This window comes from Balearica regulorum, chromosome W (genome assembly GCF_011004875.1).
Source record: "Balearica regulorum gibbericeps isolate bBalReg1 chromosome W, bBalReg1.pri, whole genome shotgun sequence".
Lineage (NCBI taxonomy): Eukaryota > Metazoa > Chordata > Aves > Gruiformes > Gruidae > Balearica > Balearica regulorum.
In genome coordinates, this window is record NC_046219.1 from 8,928,230 (window position 1) to 8,950,033 (window position 21,804).

At 43.4% G+C, this 21,804-nt stretch overlaps 1 protein-coding gene across 6 annotated transcripts in view; it reads right to left on the reverse strand.

Moving 5' to 3' along the window:
* The window catches only part of LOC142599167 (kinesin-like protein KIF2A), a 96,881-nt gene that overhangs the window by 56,522 nt on the left and 18,555 nt on the right, over nucleotides 1-21,804 (reverse strand). For 4 of the 6 annotated variants that reach the window (XM_075738938.1, XM_075738939.1, XM_075738942.1 and 1 more), the window contains exons 2-6: nucleotides 11,251-11,345; nucleotides 7,049-7,168; nucleotides 6,559-6,613; nucleotides 3,005-3,127; nucleotides 2,320-2,420 (exon numbers count right to left, since the gene is read on the reverse strand). In XM_075738938.1, coding sequence (XP_075595053.1) covers nucleotides 2,320-2,420; nucleotides 3,005-3,127; nucleotides 6,559-6,613; nucleotides 7,049-7,168; nucleotides 11,251-11,345 — 494 coding nt within the window. The remainder of the gene's footprint in view (nucleotides 1-2,319; nucleotides 2,421-3,004; nucleotides 3,128-6,558; nucleotides 6,614-7,048; nucleotides 7,169-11,250; nucleotides 11,346-21,804) is intronic. The other 2 variants (XM_075738941.1, XM_075738937.1) reach the window with 1 other exon arrangement.

A 21,804-nucleotide genomic window follows, 5' to 3' on the forward strand; every position in this document is an offset into this window, starting at 1 on the left:
ACAATAGGCTACATCCAGGCTCACAAGACCTCCTGTCCCTAAACCTGGAACCATCAGTATCAGAGCGAACTGACATGCAAGTGTAGGGTTCTGCACCTAGGGAGGAATAACCCCAGGCGCCAGCACAGGTTAGGGGTTGACCTGCTGGGAAGCAGCTCTGCGGAGAAGGACCTGGGAGTCCTGGTGGACAACAAGCTCTCCACGAGCCAGCAATGTGCCCTCGTGGCCAAGAAGGCCAATGGTATCCTGGGGTGCGTTCAGAAGAGTGTGGCCAGCAGGTCGAGGGAGGTTATCCTCCCCCTCTACTCTGCCCTGGTGAGGCCACATCTGGAGTACTGTGTCCATTTCTGGGCTCCCCAGCTCAAGAAAGACAGGGAACTACAGGAGAGAGTCCAGTGGAGGGCTACAAAGATGATTAGGGGACTTGAACATCTCTCGTATGAGGAAAGGCTGAGAGAGCTGGGTCTGTTTACCCTGGAGAAGAGAAGACTGAGAGGGGGTCTTATCAACGCTCATAAATATCTAAAGGGTGGATGTCAAGAGGAAGGGGCCAGACTCTTTTCAGTGGTGCCCAGCGACAGGACAAGGGGCAATGGGCACAAACTGGAACACAGGAAGTTCCATCTGAACATGAGGAAAAACTACTTCACTTTGAGGGTGACCAAGCACTGGACCAGGTTGCCCAGAGAGGCTGTGGAGCATCCTTCTCTGGAGATATTCAAAACCCTCCTGGATGTGGTCCTGTGCAACCTGCTCTAGGTGATCCTGCTCTAGCAGGGGGATTGGACTTGATGATCTCCAGAGGTCCCTTCCAACCCCTACCATTCTGCGATTCTGTGATTCTGTGTAAGAGGTCATGCACAGAGCCCCTCTAAACCTTTCAAAGCCTCAGCTATTGAACCTACTGTGAGCTGAGCTGGTTCTCTGCAGAATCGCTCAAATGTCCTTCCTGTCATTTCTCCCTGTGACTGTCAGTTTTTACCCCATTTCAGGACATGCTGCTGTTACCATGCATAGCCAGCTCCGGTGCTCAGAACTTATTAAGCTTTGCATGGCTTCCCACAAGTGAGCTAAAACTCCTTCTGGCTCACAGCTGACTGTGGAAATAGCGTAGGCACTTTCAGAAAGCACTGCATTGGGGTTAATAAGCTGAAATGGAGCCATTCTAACATTCAGAAAGGGGTATTGCTTATTATGGAAAAGATATTTGCCTAATATCCTTCAAACCAGGTTTAAAGATCTTGCCACCAGAAGCCGGTGCTTGGCTAATCATTGCTGCATTTCACAAAAACAACAGAATACACAAAGCAACACGAAGCATGGATACATACAAGTCACCAAGAAAGACAGAACTTTCTCATACAGAAGTTTAAGACTCGGATGTAAAGGGAGAGATTTTTAGGTGTAGTACCACATCAAAGAATTTTAATATATAAAACAAAAATTATTTGCTCCTCGCACACAAAGCCATAGTAGTGTTTTGCCTTTGTTTAAGTGGATAGAAATTAGAGAACGTGAATTCAACATAAGTGATTTTAGGTCAACTTAGAAACATCATTAAACCATGAAGTAAATTGCCTGAATTATTTACTTGGTGGTGGTACTTCTCATGTCAGTCACAGATTGGTAGTATCTCTTTAGAGAGATTAACACATACACACAGGCGTGCCAACAAGATTACGCTACTAGTTTTGCTAAAGTTTTTACACTACTGTGACAGAAAGTCATTTAATATTAAGAGATTTTCTTAAAGGATTAACAACTTCATTTCTTTCACACAAGTTTCTAAGAACTTGCTGCCAAGCTGTTTGCATGATGCAAAGCTAAATTATAAATGCATAGACAGGTGTACAGGAAAAACCCCCAACATATCACTGTTCAAACTTGAGCCTCAATTAGATCTTCTACGAAACATCAAAGATCATAAAGAACAATTTATCATAATGTTGTAATACTTCCTGTAGAATAACAGTCCTAACTAAAAGCCAAAGATTTGATTATTTTCATCAATATATTATCCCTAAGAAATAGCTGTCATCAGTACATCAGATTTTTAAATAACACACAGAAAGATAAGCAATTGTAAGCAATTATTTCTGAAGGAATAAAAAGAGGGGGGAAAACTGTCTAAAGAAATAGTTATCAGAGCAATGCAACCATGCACCAAAAAATTTATCAAAATTGTATACAGGATGAAAACATTTAGTTTCAAGATTATTACAGTTCATAAAAATTATTGAAGACTGAAAAAAACACAATAATTTTGCAAACATCTTCTCTTCCTGACATACATTTTCCATCTGAGCTAAAAATACTAACCTGAGCTCTTTTTTCTCTAAGTTCCTGCTGCTGTAACCTTCTTTTTTCACGTTTCTCTTGCAATTTTTCAACCTCTTTTACACAATTAGATTTTCTACGTGCTTAAAGAAAATGATATAATTTTAAAATATTTTAGTGTTGCATGAATTTAGAATTTACACTATAACATTTCAATTCTACTAATTTATGAATAATTAGAATGCATTTATTTATATCAACTATCTTTTATCTTTTCAGGCAAATCAGTATTAGTACAGAATAATTACGACAATTTAATTTCTAAAATTTATAGAATAAATGAATTAGAAAAAATCATGGGAATGGGACAATAATTACATAACTGAAAATATAAGGACAATGACCCTCGAAAAATATTTGGACATGTGATGATATTTGGATACATGTGATCTCTTGGTTTGAATTAAAAGAAAGCCCAGGCAAATTAAAAAAAACCAAACACCATCATGGTTAAAAAAAGAAAAAGGAAAACCAAATTCCAAATACTAGAACAACTATGACAAAAGTGAACATTTGTTTAGCCGCAGCACTCTGAAAAAGCTTCTTGAGGAAGCCTACAGGCAACTGCATATATAGACCATTTGTCATTTATGGACAACAACATAATTCAAGAGAATGTATGTGCAATGTCCAAAATGAATGAATCCTTGATACATGGTTTACATACAAGGGGGTCCAAATTCCTTTTTTGCAGCTTGAACTGGAGATATATCTGAAACACTACCATTCTGCTGTGAGGAGGAAGACTGTTCAGGAAGCTGAGTAGGTCGTGCGCGTGCAGAACCAACCACTGCAAAAGAAAAGCACAAAGCTCATCTAGATATGGAAGAGTAATGTTTCTATCCGATTCTGAAATACTTTATTATGACAAGATAAAATGAGGCCCTTTTCAAGACACAACAATTTTTGGGGGTCGGGGGGGAGCCATACACGTAGAAAGTCTATTAATAAGACATTTGGTATGCAGCTTTTTTTATCCTCGTGTTATACACCAACACAGCATAATTATTAAGTACCAATGCTGTACGTGCATATTTTTAAATATTCCACTACAGAATTAGTAGAACTTCTTACGTGCATAGAATGAAGTATGTACTTGGAGATATGCAGTTTTGAAGTTTAAAGTGTTGAAAATGTATTTATATTGTAATTATACCCAAAAAACCCAGTAAGAAAAAAGGACCCACTGTTTCACATTCTCTAGATGTTACAAAATAGTCCCACTCCATTGAACCTACAATCTGTGGGCAAGTAGAGGGATACACATGAAAGGCAGCAAAGTGCGGCTCAATCTATGAGTGGAAGGAACAAACCTTTTTGACACTATACTGAAAGGGATATGGATACAATCAATATGTTTACCTAAACTTATTGATTTGATATGTGATAAGGACACCAATTTCTGAAGATGCAGAGTGATGTCTGTTCCCAGTGAATGCAGTGGGAGTGGTGTGCATGCAAGCCTCTTTGGTAGAGCTGAATGTTTTAAGTTGTTTTTCAGAGTCACTTCAAGCAGCTCTGCTTCAGCTGGCCACTTTCCTGTATGCATTCCTAACGAGGTCTGCCAGAAGACTATGAAAGTAAAGGTAACAACTTTGATTAGTAGCCTAGAGATGACAGTCCAAATGAAGGCCAGCACACTGTGCAACATGGAGACAACTATGGAAACAGGTATCAAATGGGATAGACAATACAAACCCCCAGATCATTCCAAATACGATAGGAAATCTAGTTTACAGCATGAATTAACTACACTAAACAAGAGAGCGTGCTGAGAAAAGTTTAATTACAAGGCCAACAAAGAACAAATACTTAGGCCGACTGTGAATAGTAAGATGCGCAGGACCTATTAAAATACAAGCTACAGAATTATTCCATACCAAACAGACCATTTGCTACAAATGACAACGTGTATGGATGTGAGGAGAGCCCATCAATAAGATGTCTCAAATTTAAACCATATTAGTTTGAAAAAAATTATCCCCTCCTCATGAGATTTCTGATTTAACACCCCCAGAGGCAAATGGCAGAAGGGAGAAAGTGATCCCAATCATCCACCGGAAGAGTCTGAACACTTGCAAAGATATGCAAGCCTACTTGTTTTTCAAGTTTAAACAGATGGAATGGAATCTAGTCTGAATTAATGACAGTAGATTAATGTTTCAAAGAAGAATCATCACCACCATCAGTACAAGTTAACTTTAATGCAAGAGAGAAAATGAAAACAATAAGCAATAACTATTCTTTCTCATGTTATTAGAAGCATTACATCTATATTCATCCAATACACACTTTTCATCGATCCTCCTGTGCTATTTCAGCATTTTTGTAGATTTTTCGCTATTAACCATAGAGTGAGAAATAACCCATAGGGTTTAAGTACTCTTTGAATGAATGTTTACATACAGACTGTTAGAAAACTAAGCTAAACAATTGAAAGCGTAAGAATTTTAAGTGCACTACTTACTTAATATATATGGAAACACTCAATTCAGTTGAAGCAAATTGAGGATGCTTTAACTTGGAAAAGTCCACACATGATTTAATGTAGCATAATTAATTAATTTCAAATTTTTGCACCTTCAGTTCATTCAGCTTAACTTTCCTAATGCTATATTGCTTAAACTTGCATATAAATACTATTCATACAGTATGTATTCCTAAACATACATAGGAGAAATTCTAGGAATGATGTACCATGTCTTTTATCATAGAATCATAGAATCTTTAAGGTTGGAAAAGACCTCTAGGATCATCAAGTCCAACCATCAACCCAACACCACCATGTCTACTAAACCATGTCCCGAAGTGCCATGTCTACACACTTTTTGAATACCTCCAGGGATGGTGACTCCACCACCTCTCTGGGGAGCCTGTTCCAATGTCCGACCACCCTTTCAGTGAAGAAATTTTTCCTAATATCCAACCTAAACATCCCCTGGAGCAATTTGGGGCCGTTTCCTCTTGTCCTATCGCTTGTTGCTTGGGAGAAGAGACCAACATCCACCTCACCACAACCTCCTTTCAGGTAGTTGCAGAGAGCAATAAGGTCTCCCCTCAGCCTCCTTTTCTCCAGGCTAAACAACCCCAGTTCCCTCAGCTGCTCCTCATAAGACTTGTGCTCCAGACCCTTCACCAGCTCTGTTGCCCTTCTTTGGACACGCTCCAGCACCTCAGTGTCCTTCTTGTAGCAAGGGGCCCAAAAGGGAACACAGTATCTGAGGTGCAGCCTCACCAGTGACGAGTACAGGGGCACAATCACTTCCCTAGTCCTGCTGGCCACACTATTTCTGATACAAGCCAGGATGCTGTTGGCCGCCTTGGCCACCTGGGCACACTGCTGGCTCATGTTCAGCTGGCTGTCAACCAGCACCCCCAGGTCCTTTTCCTCCAGGCAGCTTTCCAGCCACTCTTCCTCAAGACTGCAGCATTGCCTAGGGTTGTTGTGACCCAAGTGTAGGACCCAGCACTTGGCCTTGTTAAACCTCATACAATTGGCCTCGTCCCATCCAGCCAGCCTGTCCAGATCCCTCTGCAGAGCCTTCCTACCCTCGAGCAGATCGACACTCCCACCCAACTTGGTGTCATCTGCAAACTTACTGAGGGTGCACTCGATCCCCTCATCCAGATCATTGATAAAGATATTAAACAAGACCGGCCCCAAGACTGAGCCCTGGGGAACACCGCTTGTGACCGGCCGCCAACTGCATTTAACTCGGTTCACCACTACTCTCTGGGCTTGGCCTTCCAGCCAGTTTTTTACCCAGCAAAGAGTGCACCTGTCTAAGCCATAAGCCACCAGCTTCTCTAGGAGAATGCTGTGGGAGACCGTGTTGAAGGCTTTACTGAAGTCCAGGTAGACAACATCCACAGCCTTTCCTTCATCCACTAGGCGGGTCACCAGGTCATAGAAGGAGATCAGGTTGGTCAGGCAGGACCTGCCTTTCATGAACCTATGCTGACTGGGCCTGATCCCCTGGTTGTCTTGCACACGCTTGGTGAGTGCACCCAAGATGAACTGTTCCATAACCTTCCCCGGCACCGAAGTCAGGCTGACAGGCCTGTAGTTTCCCAGATCCTCTTTTGGGCCCTTCTTGTAGATGGGCGTCACATGCTCACATACCAAATTAGAAATGCAGAACTATTAAGGAATGATTGACCAGGAGATTAAAATGTTCCCATATTTTTTACTTCCTTGAAATGGAAAGAGAAAACATTTACCTCTGTTTTCTTTGGCAGGAGTGTCATTCTTAATAGATGCTACAGTTCGTCGACTCTATAAAGAAAGAAATCTCTGTTATTTGATCACCTTATTACTGAAAACATAAACTGCAGCCCCACCTCTGCTTCTTTCCAGTGAATAAAAATAACACGATGTCAGCAATACAGAGAGGTGATTGCTGCCAAATCCTTCCCTGAAGAGCCTAGGGTGAAGGCTGCTTGAACTGTACGTACTGTTTCAAAACAACCTCCAAAATCTTTTCTATCCCTGAGATATATTTAGTTATACAAATCTTAGTCCCTAACTCCCTCTCTGCCAAATCTGTTCTTAGAAAATTTTTAGAATCCCCATTCACCATAGGAAAAAGAAAGGAACACAGTTATCAAGTAGCTCAACAGACACAAAAGTTAGATATAAAATTCAAGCATAACAGCATGCTATAGGAGTACTGTAAACTTAATATGAACATGTTGCATAGGTATTACCAACCTTCATGATTTTGTTTAATTTGGCTGCTGGAGTAGGTGGTGGTTGTGTCTCTGGACTAGGTTCAATATCTTCATCAGGTGCAAGATCTGGGTTAAGTGAAAATATGCTCTCCAAGTCAATCTGTGTAAAAGAATATAAAGCACATTTATGAATCATAGAACATAGAATCATAGAATGGTTTGGATTGGAAGGGACCTCAAAGATCATTTTGTTCCAATACCCCTGCTGCGGGCAGGAACACCCTCCACTAGACCAGGTTGCCCAAAGCCTCATCCAACCTGGTCTTTAACACTCCCAGGGAGGGGGCCTCCACAACCTCTCTGGGAAACCTGTTCCAGTGCCTCACCACCCTCACAGTAAAGAATTTCTTCCTAACATCTAATCTAAATCGACCCTCCTTCAGCTTGAACCCATTACCCCTTGTCCTGTCACTACACTCCCTGATAAACAGTCCCTCCCCAGCTTTCCTGTAGGCCCCCTTCAGGTACTGGTAAGCTGCAATTAGATCTCCCCAGAGCCTTCTCCTCTCCAGGCTGAACAACCCCAACTCTCTCAGCCTGTCCTCATGGGAGAGGTGCTCCAGCCCTCTGATCAGCTTCGTGTCCCTCCTCTGGACTCACTCCAACAGCTCCATGTCTCTCCTGTACTGGGGCCCCCAGAGCTGGACGCAGTACTCCAGGTGGGGTCTCACAAGAGTGGAGTAGAGGGGCAGGATCACCTCCCTTGACGTGCTGGTCACACTTCTTTTGATGCAGTCCAGGACACGGTTGGCTTTCTGGGCTGCAAGTGCACACTGCTGGCTCATGTTGAGCTTCTCATCAATCAATACCCCCAAGTCCTTCTCCTCAGGGCTGCTCTCAATCCATTCCACGCCCAGCCTGTAGTTGTGCTTGGGATTGCGCCGACCCATGTGCAGGACCTTGCACTTGGCCTTGTTGAACTTCATGCCGTTCGCACGGGCCCACCTCTCAAGCCTGTCAAGGTCCCTCTGGATGGCATCCCTTCCCTCCAGGGTGTCGACCACACCACACAGCTTGGTGTCGTTGGCAAACTTGCTGAGGGTGCACTCGATCCCACTGTCCATGTCGCCGACAAAGATGTTGAACAGTGCCGGTCCCAGTACCGACCCCTGAGGGACACCACTCGTCACCATTCTCCACTTGGACATTGAACAGTTGACTCTTTGAGTGCGACCATCCAGCCAATTCCTTATCCACTGAGTGGTCCATCCATCAAGTCCATGTCTCTCCAATTTAGAGACAAGGATGTCATGCAGGACAGTGTCAGATGCCTTGCACAAGTCCAGGTAGATGACGTCAGTTGCCCTTCCCTTGTCCACCAACACTGTCACCCCATCCTAGAAGGCCACCAAGTTTGTCAGGCACGATTTGCCCTTAGTGAAGCCGTGTTGGCTGTCACCAATCACCTCCTTATCTTCCATGTGCCTGAGCATAGTCTCCAGGAGCGTCTGCTCCATGATCTTGCCAGGCACGGAGGTGAGACTGACTGGCCTGTAGTTCCCTGGGTCTTCCTTTTTTCCCTTCTTAAAAATGGGGGTTATGTTTCCCCTTTTCCAGTCAGTGGGAACTTCGCTGGACTGCCCGGACTTCTCAAAGATGATGGAGAGTGGATTAGCAACTTCATCCGCCAGTTCCCTCAAGACCTGCGGATGCAACTCATCAGGTCCCATGGACTTGTGCATCTTCAGGTTCCTTAGATATTCTTGAACCTGATCTTCTCCTACAGTGGGCGGTTCTGCATTCTCCCAGTCCCTGCCTTCTGTGACCTGGGCAGTGTGGCTCAAGCACTTGCCAGTGAAGACTGAGGCAAAGAAGTCGTTGAGTACCTCAGCCTTCTCCATATCCTGGGTAACCAGGTCACCCGTTTCATTCTGGAGGGGACCCACATTTTCCCTTGTCCTCCTCTTATCATTAACATACCTATAGAAACTTTTCTTGTTGTCCTTGACATCCCTGGCCAGATTTAATTCTATCAGGGCTTTGGCTTTCCTAACCTGATCCCTGGCTACTCGGACAGTTTCTCTGTATTCCTCCCAGGCTACCTGCCCTTGCCTCCAGCCTCTGTGGGCTTCCTTTATTTGTTTGACTTTGCCCAGGAGCTCCTTGTTCATCCACAGGGGCCTCTTGGTGTTTTTGCCTGACTTCCTCTTGGTTGGGATGCATCGCTCCTGAGCTTGGAGGAGGTGACCCTTGAACATTAGCCAGCTGTCTTTGGGCCCCTCTTCCTTCCAGGGCTTTGTCCCATGGTATTCTACCAAGCAGGTCCCTGAAGAGGCCAAAGTCTGCTCTCCTGAAGTCCAGGGTAGTGAGCTTGCTGCGTACCCTCCTCGCTGCCCTGAGGATCTTGAATTCCACCATTTCATGGTCACTGCAGCCAAGGCTACCCTTGAGCTTGACATCCCCTACTAGGCCCTCCTTATTGGTGAGAATAAGGTCCAGCATGGCACCTCTCCTCGTGGGCTCCTCTATCACCTGAAGGAGAAAGTTGTCATCGACACATTGCAGGAACTTCCTGGACTGCTTGCACTCAGCTGCGTTGTCCCTCCAGCAGATGTCAGGGTGGTTGAAGTCCCCCATGAGGACCAGGGCTTGTGAGCGTGAGGCTGCTCTTATCTGCCTATAGAGGGCTTCATCTTCTCGGTCTCCCTGGTCAGGTGGCCTGTAGCAGACCCCCACTATGATGTCCCCACCCAGCCCTCCCTTTAATCCTGACCCATAGGCTCTCAGTCAGCTCCTCATCCATCCCCAGGTGGAGCTCCATGCACTCCAGCTGGTCATTGACATAGAGGGCGACACCCCCTCCTCGCCTGCCCTGCCTGTCCTTCCTAAAGAGCCTGTACCCTTCCATCCCAACACTCCAGTCATAGGAGCTGTCCCACCACGTCTCTGTAATGCCAATAAGGTCATAGCCTTGCAGGCGCACACACGTCTCCAGCTCCTCAGTAATATTCACCCTCTCCATTTCTCCTGTTATGTTTGAGAATAAACAAGAAATATATTTAGTGTTTTTACCCCACAATTTGTTAATTCTATAACCTGAAGGATCTTATTTTATGTTCACTAAAAACAGTGTATGCTTTGGTCTTCATATTAGTTGAAAACATGCCCTTCAGAAAAGGAATTAATTAAAAATTATCAATAGATATTCATAATTTTATAAAGTGATTAAATTAAAACAGAAGTAGCTAGTTATACTGTGGTAATTTGACAATTACTGCAGAATACGAAAGACATTCTGTAACATAAAAAGAAAGAGATCTCAATTATTTGAAATTTCCCAGACAGTGCAAAAGAAACAGACAAATTACAACCACCCAAAAAATAAAAGCACAGTTGAAACCATGTTAAATTTATCATGTTATTTTTTTTCCTTGTAAGTGTTCCTCATTCAAAATGCTGTAAAATGTAAGGGGGGGAGGATCTTAAAAATAGCTGTCTTCAGATCTATTGCAACTTAGTTTCCTAAAATATTAAAATGGCTTTGGTCTCTATAAACTGCCATTTCCTCTGGCTGGACCTTTCAAAGATCTCGCTACTGTACAGATTCTGTGTGTCCAGAGGGATGAGCTCAGCTGATGAGATCACCAGGACATTCTCACAACGTTTTTTTCCTTTTTCCTGTGTTTTCACAAAACTGGTGAAGTGTAATTATTTCTGAGCTACTTCTCCAAATCTCAGCTGAAACTGGCAAACATGGTTCAAAATTTACAGGAAGAGGGGACAGCAAATCATAACTGGGACACACACAGACACAGTTTCTTAAGGAAAGCAAGGCTCGAAAATTATTGCCTAAAATAAATAAACAATCAATCCATTCAATCCTTCAATAATACAATCACAAAAAGATTTCTAATCCAGATCTCCCACTAGTCTCCTGTCTGAACTGCAAATCATTCTCCCTCTCTAAAAATTTGATTTTTCTACTTGTAAAAAGGGGTAACAAGGTCAGCCTTTGTAATCTGGTTCAAAATAAAAAGATGAAAAGCACTATTTAAAAGCTATGACACAAAGCTCAGGAAGTCAAATTTAATACAACAGAAACCAGAACAGTCTGTAGACAAAAAATCATCACCTAAATTAAGATTTATATTTTCTTTTTGTTTCCAGTGCAAATTACAAAGTAATATTAATGCAGATTACACAATTTTTAAAAGAGAAAAGTTCTAAAGTAATTAGGTTTACCTCTTTGCCTTTAGTATCTCCATTTTCAATCCATTCAACAGTTACACTTTCATTATCTTCATTTAGGGATGTTACCATAGCTTGGTGAATTCGGCCTAGAAAGGAAACACAAATGATCAATTAACAGATGGGAAATTTTTTCCAGGAGTTATTTTAATCCCCGCACTGAGAAATGCAGATAGAGGCAGGAAGAAGAGAGTTTAGGGGAAAAAAAAAAAAAAGAGTGATAAATAGAAGATGATTCCTGGCCACATACTGTAAACTGGCTCAGATTTGATTCACTAGCAGAGGCTCTAACGAGACAATCAGTGTACAAGTGAAAAACTCAATGAACAGAAAACTGAGTGGTAAGTAAACAAAATAGCATGTGAAAGCCACATCACTTATATTCTCTTTTCTGAGAGTCTCCCACAGGTGGGAATGTTTCCTGAGGTGCACTCCACAAAGGCTTGTGTGTCTCCCTTCTAGGCTGATGCAACATTAAATATCCTGACATAGGAGGGAAGCCCCCTGAAATTGTATTCTGCTATCCATTTCTTATGGGCATTCAATCAGTTGGTAATTCAACTAAAATTAAATTGCCTGCAATTTAATACAAATCATCATTTTAAAAACAATTGTTAACAGACTGTTAAGCTGGAGTTAAGGTGCCATTGCTATGACTTCTCCAGTGAAAGATCCAAAGCCAACAAGTCTCCATAAAGTACAATAAAACCAGTAAACTTTCAGTAGGAATAAGGATTTTCCTTCTATGTACCACATTTTTTTAATGTCATGTGTCATACTTTCTCCTATTTCCTACACGTGGTAGTGAGGAGCAATTGGAAGAGCAGCAAAAGTGCATGTCACATTGATTTCACATCTGTGCTTTGCCCTAAGAGTACCAAGAATTGGGGTTTCTGAAGAACACGAGTCCAATGCAACTACTCCTCTAACATCCTCCTTTAATGAGCCATAGCATTTAACAAGCAACCCCGTACTCCATCACATTTGAGAGGGAAACACAGGTGATACAGTAAAAAAGGAAACCTAAATAATGTTTTGTTATCTCCCCAAAGGAAAAAAATGGAAATGTAAAGCTTTATACACCTGGCAAGAAGTATTTTCATTGCAACTGTACTTAATCGTTCCATGAATTCCCTGAAAACCACACAATTTTAACTTGTTTGCAGCCTGCAACCCACACAAACCCACAGCATCCCCTGCAGGTGTCTCTACCAGGCCACCCTCAGTCCCACCAACCTCACCTGGGTGCATGCCCATGCACCAACACAGCTCCCCAACAGCTATGCAGGATGAGCGGAGTCTGGTAATTCTCATATCCACACACCACAGTGTGCACCTGCTCCTGCAGCACCGTCAGACAAATCCACTACTCCAACGCCAGCCAGCATGTCCCACCTGCCTGTTGCCCATGAGCCACCCCCCAGAGACCACACTTCAGCACCTACCCTGAGCCACCCCCCAGGAGCCCAAGGGCCATGTGTAGCTCCAAAAGCACAAACCAGTTGTCCTGGACAGTCCGTGCATACACTGCTGCTGCTGGGCATCTGCTTAGGGGCAAAACACAACACGGTCCTTACACATCTGCTCTTGTCTGGGTCTCCACCTTGCATCTTCTCTTTTCCTTTCCTAAATATCCTAACCTCCCAGTTTTCTCCTCCATCGATTGTTTTAAACTTCTGTTTCAGCCATTTCAGTCACAATTTAACAGTTTTCCAAAGTTAATGTTTTTATACAGTCTAAGCCTCTTAGGGCCTACTGAGGGACAGAAAGGAAGAAAAACGTTAACTGGCATCCCAAATTATCTTACCTAACAGCACAAGTAACAGATGTATATTGTTAATATATCTTTTATTGCGAAGGCTGCCTAAACATTCACATGCAAAAAGAGAGGCTACAGGGAAGCGTCATGGAAGGTAACAGCAAATCTGCGTACTCTAACATACAGAGGAAGAAACTAACTGAAACTCAGGCAAAGCATAGCACATGGGGGGACTTGCAGAGCTGTCGACACCCCTGGGCAGTACTGCTTTAGCATCTGTGGTGCTTACCTCACTGGCAACAGTACATTGCATACACATTTCTAACCTCCACACTTCTCCTTGCCTAAAGCATAAGATTCAGTCCACCACTCAAGAAGGTTTACTTTAAAAAAAAAAACACATAAAAAACTTCCCCCTTTGCTTCACTTAGTTCCTTTCCTCTAGTATTTGCTAGTTTTTATTTCCCCAAACTGTATTTTGTCTGAATAAACACTTCCATTTGTGCTTCCTGGGCATCATTTCCCCAGGACTTTGTCCTGGTTTTCGGCTGGGATAGAGTTAATTTTCACAAGAAGCTGGGAGAGGACACAGCCAGGACAGCTGACCAAAACTAGCCAAAAGGGGTATTCCATACCATACAACAGTCATGCTCAGTATAAAAGGGGGCTAGTTGAGGAGGGGCGGGGCAGCTCCAGGATGGGTCTGAGTGTCCAGTTTGAGTGTCCGGACGTCGGGTGAGAAACTGAATTGTGTATCACCCATTTTGTATATTCTAAGTACTGTTGTTATTTTCCTCTTCCTTTGCTGTCCAGTAAACTGTCCTTATCCCAACCCATGAGTTTTACCTTTGTCTTACGATTCTCCTCCCCATCCCACGGCGGCGGGGGAGGGGGGGAGGGGTGAGTGAGCGGCCACGTGGTACTTAGCTGCCGGCTGGGGCTAAACCACAACAGCACCCCAGCTGTGTGCACTACAGTGACAGTCTGGATTCCTCACTGAAGCACTGCCAGAAGATGTGCAGGCAGGGATCACAGCCCTGCCCTCTCCTCCGCGCACAAGCATTCCTCCATTTCCCCTCATCCAAACAACATTGTACAGGCACACATCCTGCCCTCAGGACCGTGCCCAAATTCTGCTGGTGGCTGGGCTGAAGCAGACTCACTGAGCATGACGTTCCCACACCTCATTTCCTTGGACGAGAATTTTTGTGTAAGTTTTCATTGTGCAAGGTCCTCAGTACAACTCTTCATTATTTTTTCTGCATTTAATAATCTCTAGTGACTTAATTTGGTGCAAGAACACTCTGTTGTAGAAATGTTTCAATTAGCTATCCGGTTTGTTAAGAAAATAGTAACAGAAGCCACTTTCTTCATCTAGCAGTGCCACCTCTGCCACTTCTTACAAACAGCATGCTGGGACGCGAGGACACAAAAACTTTTCAGCATTGTGGGAAGTGGAAGACTCTTCAAGCTTACATTGGTATAATCTTCTGCTACTGTTTAGAGGCTTAGCCCAGCTGTCAATCCAGAATCAATAGAAAACTGATATATGAAAAATGTAAATTTAGAGAAACATACGTGTCTTGGTTTTTTGGCTAGGATAGAGTTAATTTTCACAGGAAGCTGGGAGGGAACACAGCCAGGAGAGGTGACCGAAACTAGCCAAAGGGGTATTCCATACCATATGAGGTCATGCTCAGCATAAAAGGGAGGGAGGAGGGGTCACTACTCAGGATGCATCCTGTTCCAGGTAGTGAGCAAATTGCATTGTATTATCACCCACTTTGTATATTCTTGTATTAGTATTGTTGTTGATATTTTCCTCTTCCTTTGTTGTCCCAGAAAACTGTCCTTATCCCAACCCATGAGTTTTACCTTTTTCTTCCGATTCTCTTCTCCATCCCACCAAGGGAGGAGGAGTGAGCAAGCGGTTGCGTGGTGCTTAGCTGCTGGCTGAGGCTAAACCATGACCTTTTTGGCATCCAACGTGGGGCACGAAGGGTTGAGGTAACAACAGGTCTGACCAGAGCGTGTTAAAACAAATTTGTTATATGCATTTATTATATTAGTTAAATAGTCACTGGTCACAATGGTGATGTGTTTGTTCGCATGGTTGTGTCATGTAAATCCTTACTTGCTGTATGTATTCACTGTGGCACTGTTTATCACCTCTGGGAGAGGGATGAGGATTTTCATTTTGCTGTACTGTGTAATATCGACTGATGATATGATAACATAACTGGTAATGAGGTTAAGCTGGTATTTGTATGTGGCATTACTGTCATGCCCATACCTTGGACAACATGTCTCGGAATTGATTAATAATCCCACCAAATGAGACTCCCTGATTCCCATCCATAAGCTGATTCGTCAACTGGAGGGTCAGGGAGTGATCAGCAGAACCCACTCACCCTTTAACAGTCCCATATGGCCAGTGCGGAAGTCCAATGGAGAGTGGAGGCTGACAGTAGACTATCGTGGCCTGAATGAAGTCACACCGCCCATGAGTGCTGCCATGCCAGACATCCTGGAACTTCAATACGAATTGGAGTCAAAGGCAGCCAAGTGGTATGCCACAATTGATATAGCTAATGCGTTTTTCTCAATCCCTTTGGTAGCCGAGTGCAGGCCACAGTTTGCCTTCACTTGGAGGGACGTCCAGTATACCTGGAATTCTCTGCCCCAGGGGTGGAAACACAGCCCCACCATTTGCCATGGACTGATCCAGACTGCACTGGAAAAGGGTGAAGCCCCAGAGCACCTGCAATACATTGATGACATCATCATATGGGGCAACTCAGCAGCAGAATTTATTGAGAAAGGGAAGAAAATAGTCCATATCCTTCTGAAGGCAAGTTTTCCCACAAAACAAAGCAAGGTCAAGGGACTTGCACAGGAGATCCAGTTTTTAGGAATAAAATGGCAAGACGGGCATTGTCAGATCCCAATGGATGTGATCAACAAAATCACAGCCATGTCTCCACCAACTAACAAAAAGGAGACACAAGCTTTCTTAGGCATTGTGGGGTTTTGGAGGATGCATATTCCAAATCACAGTCTAATTGTAAACCCTCTCTATCAAGTGATGCAGAAAAAGAACAATTTCAAATTGTCATGCTCAGCATATAAAGGGGGCTGGCTGGGGAGGAGGGGCAGCTGCTCGGGGATGAGCTAGGCATCTGGTCTGGTGAGCAAATTGCATTGTGTATCACCTGCTTTGTATATTCTAGGTATTGTTGTTGGTGGTTTACTCTTCCTTTCCTGTCCTAGTAACCTGTCTGGTGAAGAAGGCTTTAAACTAAAGTTGCCAAGGGAGAGGAACCTCAGTCCATCCCACTCCTACCAGTTTGATGCCAGTGCCAGCAATACATACCCAGAGCCTGGAGAAGGATCACAGGTCAGCAGGAGAGCACCTGCAGTGTGGCACAAAGGAATTCCAGCCACTCCAGCCAGTAAGTCAGCCTCATCGGGGGCCAAACTTAAATGCCTCTATGCAAATGCACATAGCATGGGGAATAAACAAGAGGAGCTGGAGACGTGCACACACCTGCACGCCACCCTGTTATCTATTGGAGGGACAACACAGCAGGGCATAAGTAATCCAGGAAGTTTCTGGAACACATTAATGATAACTTCCTCCTCCAGGTGATAGAGGAGCCCACGAGGAGAGGTGTCATGCTGGATCTTGTTCTCGCCAACAAGGAGGGCCTGGTAGGGGATGTCAAGCTCAAGGGCAGCCTCGGCTGCAGTGACCACGAAATGGTGGAATTCAAGATCCTCAGGGCAGCGAGGAGGGCACACAGCAAGCTCACTACCCTGGACTTCAGGAGAGCAGACTTTGGCCTCTTCAGGGACCTGCTTGGTAGAATACCATGGGACAAAGCCCTGGAAGGAAGAGGGGCCCAAGACAGCTGGCTAATATTCAAGGGTCACCTCCTCCAAGCTCAGGAGTGATGCATCCCAACAAAGAGGAAGTCAGGCAAAAATGCCAGGAGGCCCCCATGGATGAACAAGGAGCTCCTGGGCAAAGTCAAACACAAAAAGGAAGCCTACAGAGGGTGGAAGCAAGGGCAGGTAGCCGCGGAGGAATACAGAGAAATTGTCTGAGCAGCCAGGGATCAGGTTAGGAAAGCTAAAGCCCTGAGACAATTAAATCTGTCCAGGGATATCAAGGGCAATAAGAAAAGCTTCTATAGCTACATCAGTGATAAAAGGAAGATGAGGGAAAATGTGGGCCCCCTCCAGAATGAAACGGGAGACCTAGTTACCCAGGATATGGAGAAGGCTGAGGTGCTCAATGACTTTTTGCCTCAGTCAACAAGTGATGAACAGCACAATTTCTCACCACCCAAAGCTGATGCTCAGGTAGTTCCCGAGCTGCCCTGCCTCCTGGACAACCCCCAGTTATATATGGAGCAGGGCGTCATATGGTATGGACTATCCCTTTGGTCAGTTTGGGTCAGCCGTCCTGGCTGTGTCCCCTCCTAGCTTCTTGGGCACCCCCTGCCTTCTCATTGGCAGGCCAGTATGAGAAGCTGAAAAGTCCTTGACTGCTTGGCAACAACTAAAAACATCAATGTGTTATCAATATTATTCTCATTCTAAACCCAAAACATAGCACTAAGCAGCTATTATGAAGAAAATTAACTCTATCCCAGCCAAAACCAGGACACCTATGAAGACAGACTGAGAGAGTTGGGGTTGTTCAGCCTGGAGAAGAGAAGGCTCCGGGGAGACCTTATGGCAGCTTACCAGTACCTGAAGGGGACCTACAGGAAAGCTCGTGAGGGACTGTTTATCAGGGCGTGTAGTGACAGGACAAGGGGTAATGGCTTTAAGCTGAAGGAGGGTCGATTTAGATTAGATATTAGGAAAAAATTCTTCACTGTGAGGGTGGTGAAACACTGGAACAGGTTGCCCAGAGAGGTTGTGGATGCCCCGTCCCTGGAAGTGTTCAAGGCCAGGTTGGATGAGGCTTTGAGCAACCTGGTCCAGTGGAAGGTGTCCCTGCCCATGGCAGAAGGGTTGGAACTAGATGATCTTTAAGGTCCCTTCCAACCCAAACCATTCTATGGTTCTATGACATCTTATTGCACATTTAGTCAGCAGTTTGTTGGAGTCCTTTAAGACAATTTTGCAGGCAGCTTCTTTAAAATCTTTTAAAACTGTTTCTGAAAGTTCCTCTCCAGAATCCTTTGTTATATATTCTTACAGCTCTAAGACCTCTGTGTTCAGTATAAATTTCAATATAGTTATGGCTTGTAGGAGCAAAGGGAGATTCAGTCAAGTATCTCTTTCAAAGAGCATTGGGATTTAGTGGTTGTTGAAATTTTCTTAGCTGTTCTACAAGAAGATTTAAGATTGTGGTGGATTCAAGCTGTGTGGTGAATACCTTCTGCTAAAAGATTGAGATGACTTGGCCAGTTTTCTCCCTCCCTTCCCCTTTCTCATTTTGTTTGTTTTTTGAATAAATGGCAGAGACGTCATTTTCACGATTTTCTCTGAAGCTGACAGTAGCTGCCTAGAAACAATAGCTTCTTGCATCACATAGAACATTTCTACCAGCCCCTTTTAAAGATGTTTTTGACTGGTACCATTTGCCTTTTATGACCTATCCTGTCAAATATGGGTTTTTTTGTTTCGTTGTGTTTTTTTAATTTCCCTTACTTTACAGTATTACATTTAGTAAGAATATTTACCATTAATTTATTACAGTGCTGCCAACTGCTGCTCCTGGTTAAAAGTCAGAAGCCTTTAGTTTCATACAAGTTTAAAGCCTGTATTTTTCCATTATCTTAACAAGGTTCTAAAAGCTCAAGCTCAAACCAATAAATAAACTTTAAGTAATATTTTAGTTAGAATCATAGAATATCTCGAGTTGGAAGGGACCCATAAGGATCATTGAGTCCAGCTCCCTGCTCCCGAGATCACTGAAAAATAATGGAGAGAGGTCTCACGATAACATCAGCCAGCTCCTTCAGTAACCTGGGATGAATCCCATCAGGCCTCATAGACTTCTGTGCATCCATCTGGAGCAGCAAGTCTCAAACAAGTTGAGTTGGCTGGGAGTTTATCATCCCCCTAGTCACGGTCTTCCAACACAGGGCTCTGGAGGTCCCAGGGCCCATCATTGGTGTTGAAGACAGAGGTGAAGGCGGCATTAAACATCTCTGCTTCATCTATGTCCCTATTTGTGAGGTGACCGACCTCATCAAGTAACAGACAAATGTTATCTCTGATCCTCCTTTTGCTATTAACATATTTAAAAACACCCTTTTTGTTGTTCTTCACAGTGCTGGTCAGCTTGAACTCTAATTGAGCTTTGCACACAGGGATTTTCTCCCTACAGTGGCGAACAGCATCTCTGTAGTCCTCCTGTGTTGCCTGTCCTTGCTTCCAATGTCCGTACACTTTTCTCTTCTGCCTAAGTTCTAGAAGAACCCTGCTCAGCCTAGCCAGCCTTCTGCTCTGCTTGCTTGACTTCTGACACGGGAATTGCCAGCTCTTGCACTCTTAAGAGATGGCTCTTAAGAAGTGACTGGAATTCGTAAACCCCAATACCTTCAAAAGCAGATTCCCAGGGGACCTTACTAACTAGAATCATAGAATCATTTAGGTTGGAAAAGACCTTTATCATCGAGTACAACTGTTAATCTAATGCTGCCAAGTCCCTAAGCACCATGCCTACACATCTTTTAAACACATGCACGAATGGTGACTCAACCACTTCCCTGGGCAGCCTGCTCCAAGGATTGATAACCCTTTTGGTGAAGAAATTTTTCCTAATATCCAATCTAAACCTCCCCTGCCACAACTTGAGGCCATTTCCTCTTGTCCTATCACTTGTTACTTGGGAGAAGAGATTGACACTCACCTGGCTACAACCTCCTTTCAGGTAGTTGTAGAGAGCAATAAGGTCTCCCCTCAGCCTCCTTTTCTCCAGGCTAAACACCCCCAGTTCCCTCAGCTGCTCCTCATTAGACCTCTCTAGACCCTTCACCAGCTTCGTTGCTCTTCTTTGGACATGCACCTCAATGTCTTTCTTGTAGTGAGGAGCCCAAAACTGAACACAGTATTTGAGGTGTGGTCTCACCAGTGCCATTCACCACCACTCTTTGGGCCTAGCCATCCAGTCAGTTTTTTACCTAGCAAAGAGTGTGCCCATCCATGAGCAGCCAGTTTCTCCAAGAGAATGCTATGCATGGGAAACGGTGTAAAAGGCTTTACTAAAGTCCAGGTAAAGAACATCCACAGCCTTTCCCTCATCCACTGAGTCAACTAGCTCCTTCAGCCGCCTGAAGTCTTCTCTCCCTATATCCAGGGACGAAGTTTCGCTGCCAGTTTTTCTCCTATCACCAATGATTTGAAACTCAACTACTTCATGGTCACTGTGACCAAGACACCAATCACCACCAGAGTTCTCTGTGGTTTGATGAAAGCTTATTGTAACTTGAAAATCATCAGGTTGTGATTTATATTTACTTCATTCATCACCACCTGAATTCCTATCCTATTGGGAAGTTCAATTCATAAATGCAGTATAGAAAAACATGCAAACATAACCCAAAATTGAATCAGAAACTTGGAATATTCCAAAATCTAAATGCACATGTGCTTTTCAAACTTAATTCATTTACACTGCCCTTTTCCTAGAGGCAGAGATTGTCATCACCACATCATTATGTATGTCTGCATCTCTAGCAAACACTTTTATAGATCAGTCAGAAATACACCTCAAACTCCTTATGCAGTTCAGCCACAAGGGGAAAGTAACACATTTTAGTGATTGCAAGATGTGCAACACTGTGCAACAAAAATTCTAGATCCAAACTCTGCAAGGGCACAAGTATGCTACATACCTTGCTTCTGAAGAGAAAGCTTTAAACAAAGCTTGTGCTCTTCCTCCCTCCACTCACACATTCAGTGTGTTCATCCATTGAAGGCAATTCATAACATACTACCTTGTAAGTAACAGAAGAGACTGAAAACACTCACACTTCTGATACCTGGGATTACACAGAGCTTTCAGTGCCTGATGGGAGCCATGAGAAACTCAAACTTGCACTTGAGAAAGCGTTAATGGGATTATTGATAACTTGAAAGCAAATAACGTTCCCCTATGTGAAAATCATGACCACCTACCAATAAAAATGCAATCAAAGATTTATTGTTATATGCAAGTTACTTGAAGTCACTTTGTTACTGCTTGGGATTGGATAATTGCAGGAATGCAGCAGACTTGTCCCTTTACAAATCTGGGAAACTTGAAAGCAGCTTATGCCTGATGCAACCAGAACTGCCACTAGGTAAAAACAATAAGCTATACTGAAAGCTGTATTATTTGAATAAAGCAAAATAAAAACCTCCACTGCCACATTTAAGCCTTTAAGCAGCAAAATCCCTCATTCTTCTTTTTCAAGAGTCAAATATAAGATCAGATTCAGTGTTGCTGAACAGGACTCCATTTAAAAAAAAAAAAACACAAAAGCTGATCAAGTGACTTAATTACTAAATCTAACTGATAATTCGCATTTTTTAAAATGCCATGAAGTTTTGGTTATATCACACAGTTATACAGAGTTATCTTCAAGAACCTCTACTTACTTGTTTTAACTAAGCAATTCTAAAATTAACTTGGGTTCCTAGCAAATTAAAAGAACAACTGAATTTAGACTGTAATAGAGTTATCAAGTGTCTTCTAGGTATGTTCTGGTCATGTAAATGATTCAGTGCACTATAGACATTAAAAAAAAAGCATAAGTCTGATAAATTCGTTCCCTTTTCCAGGA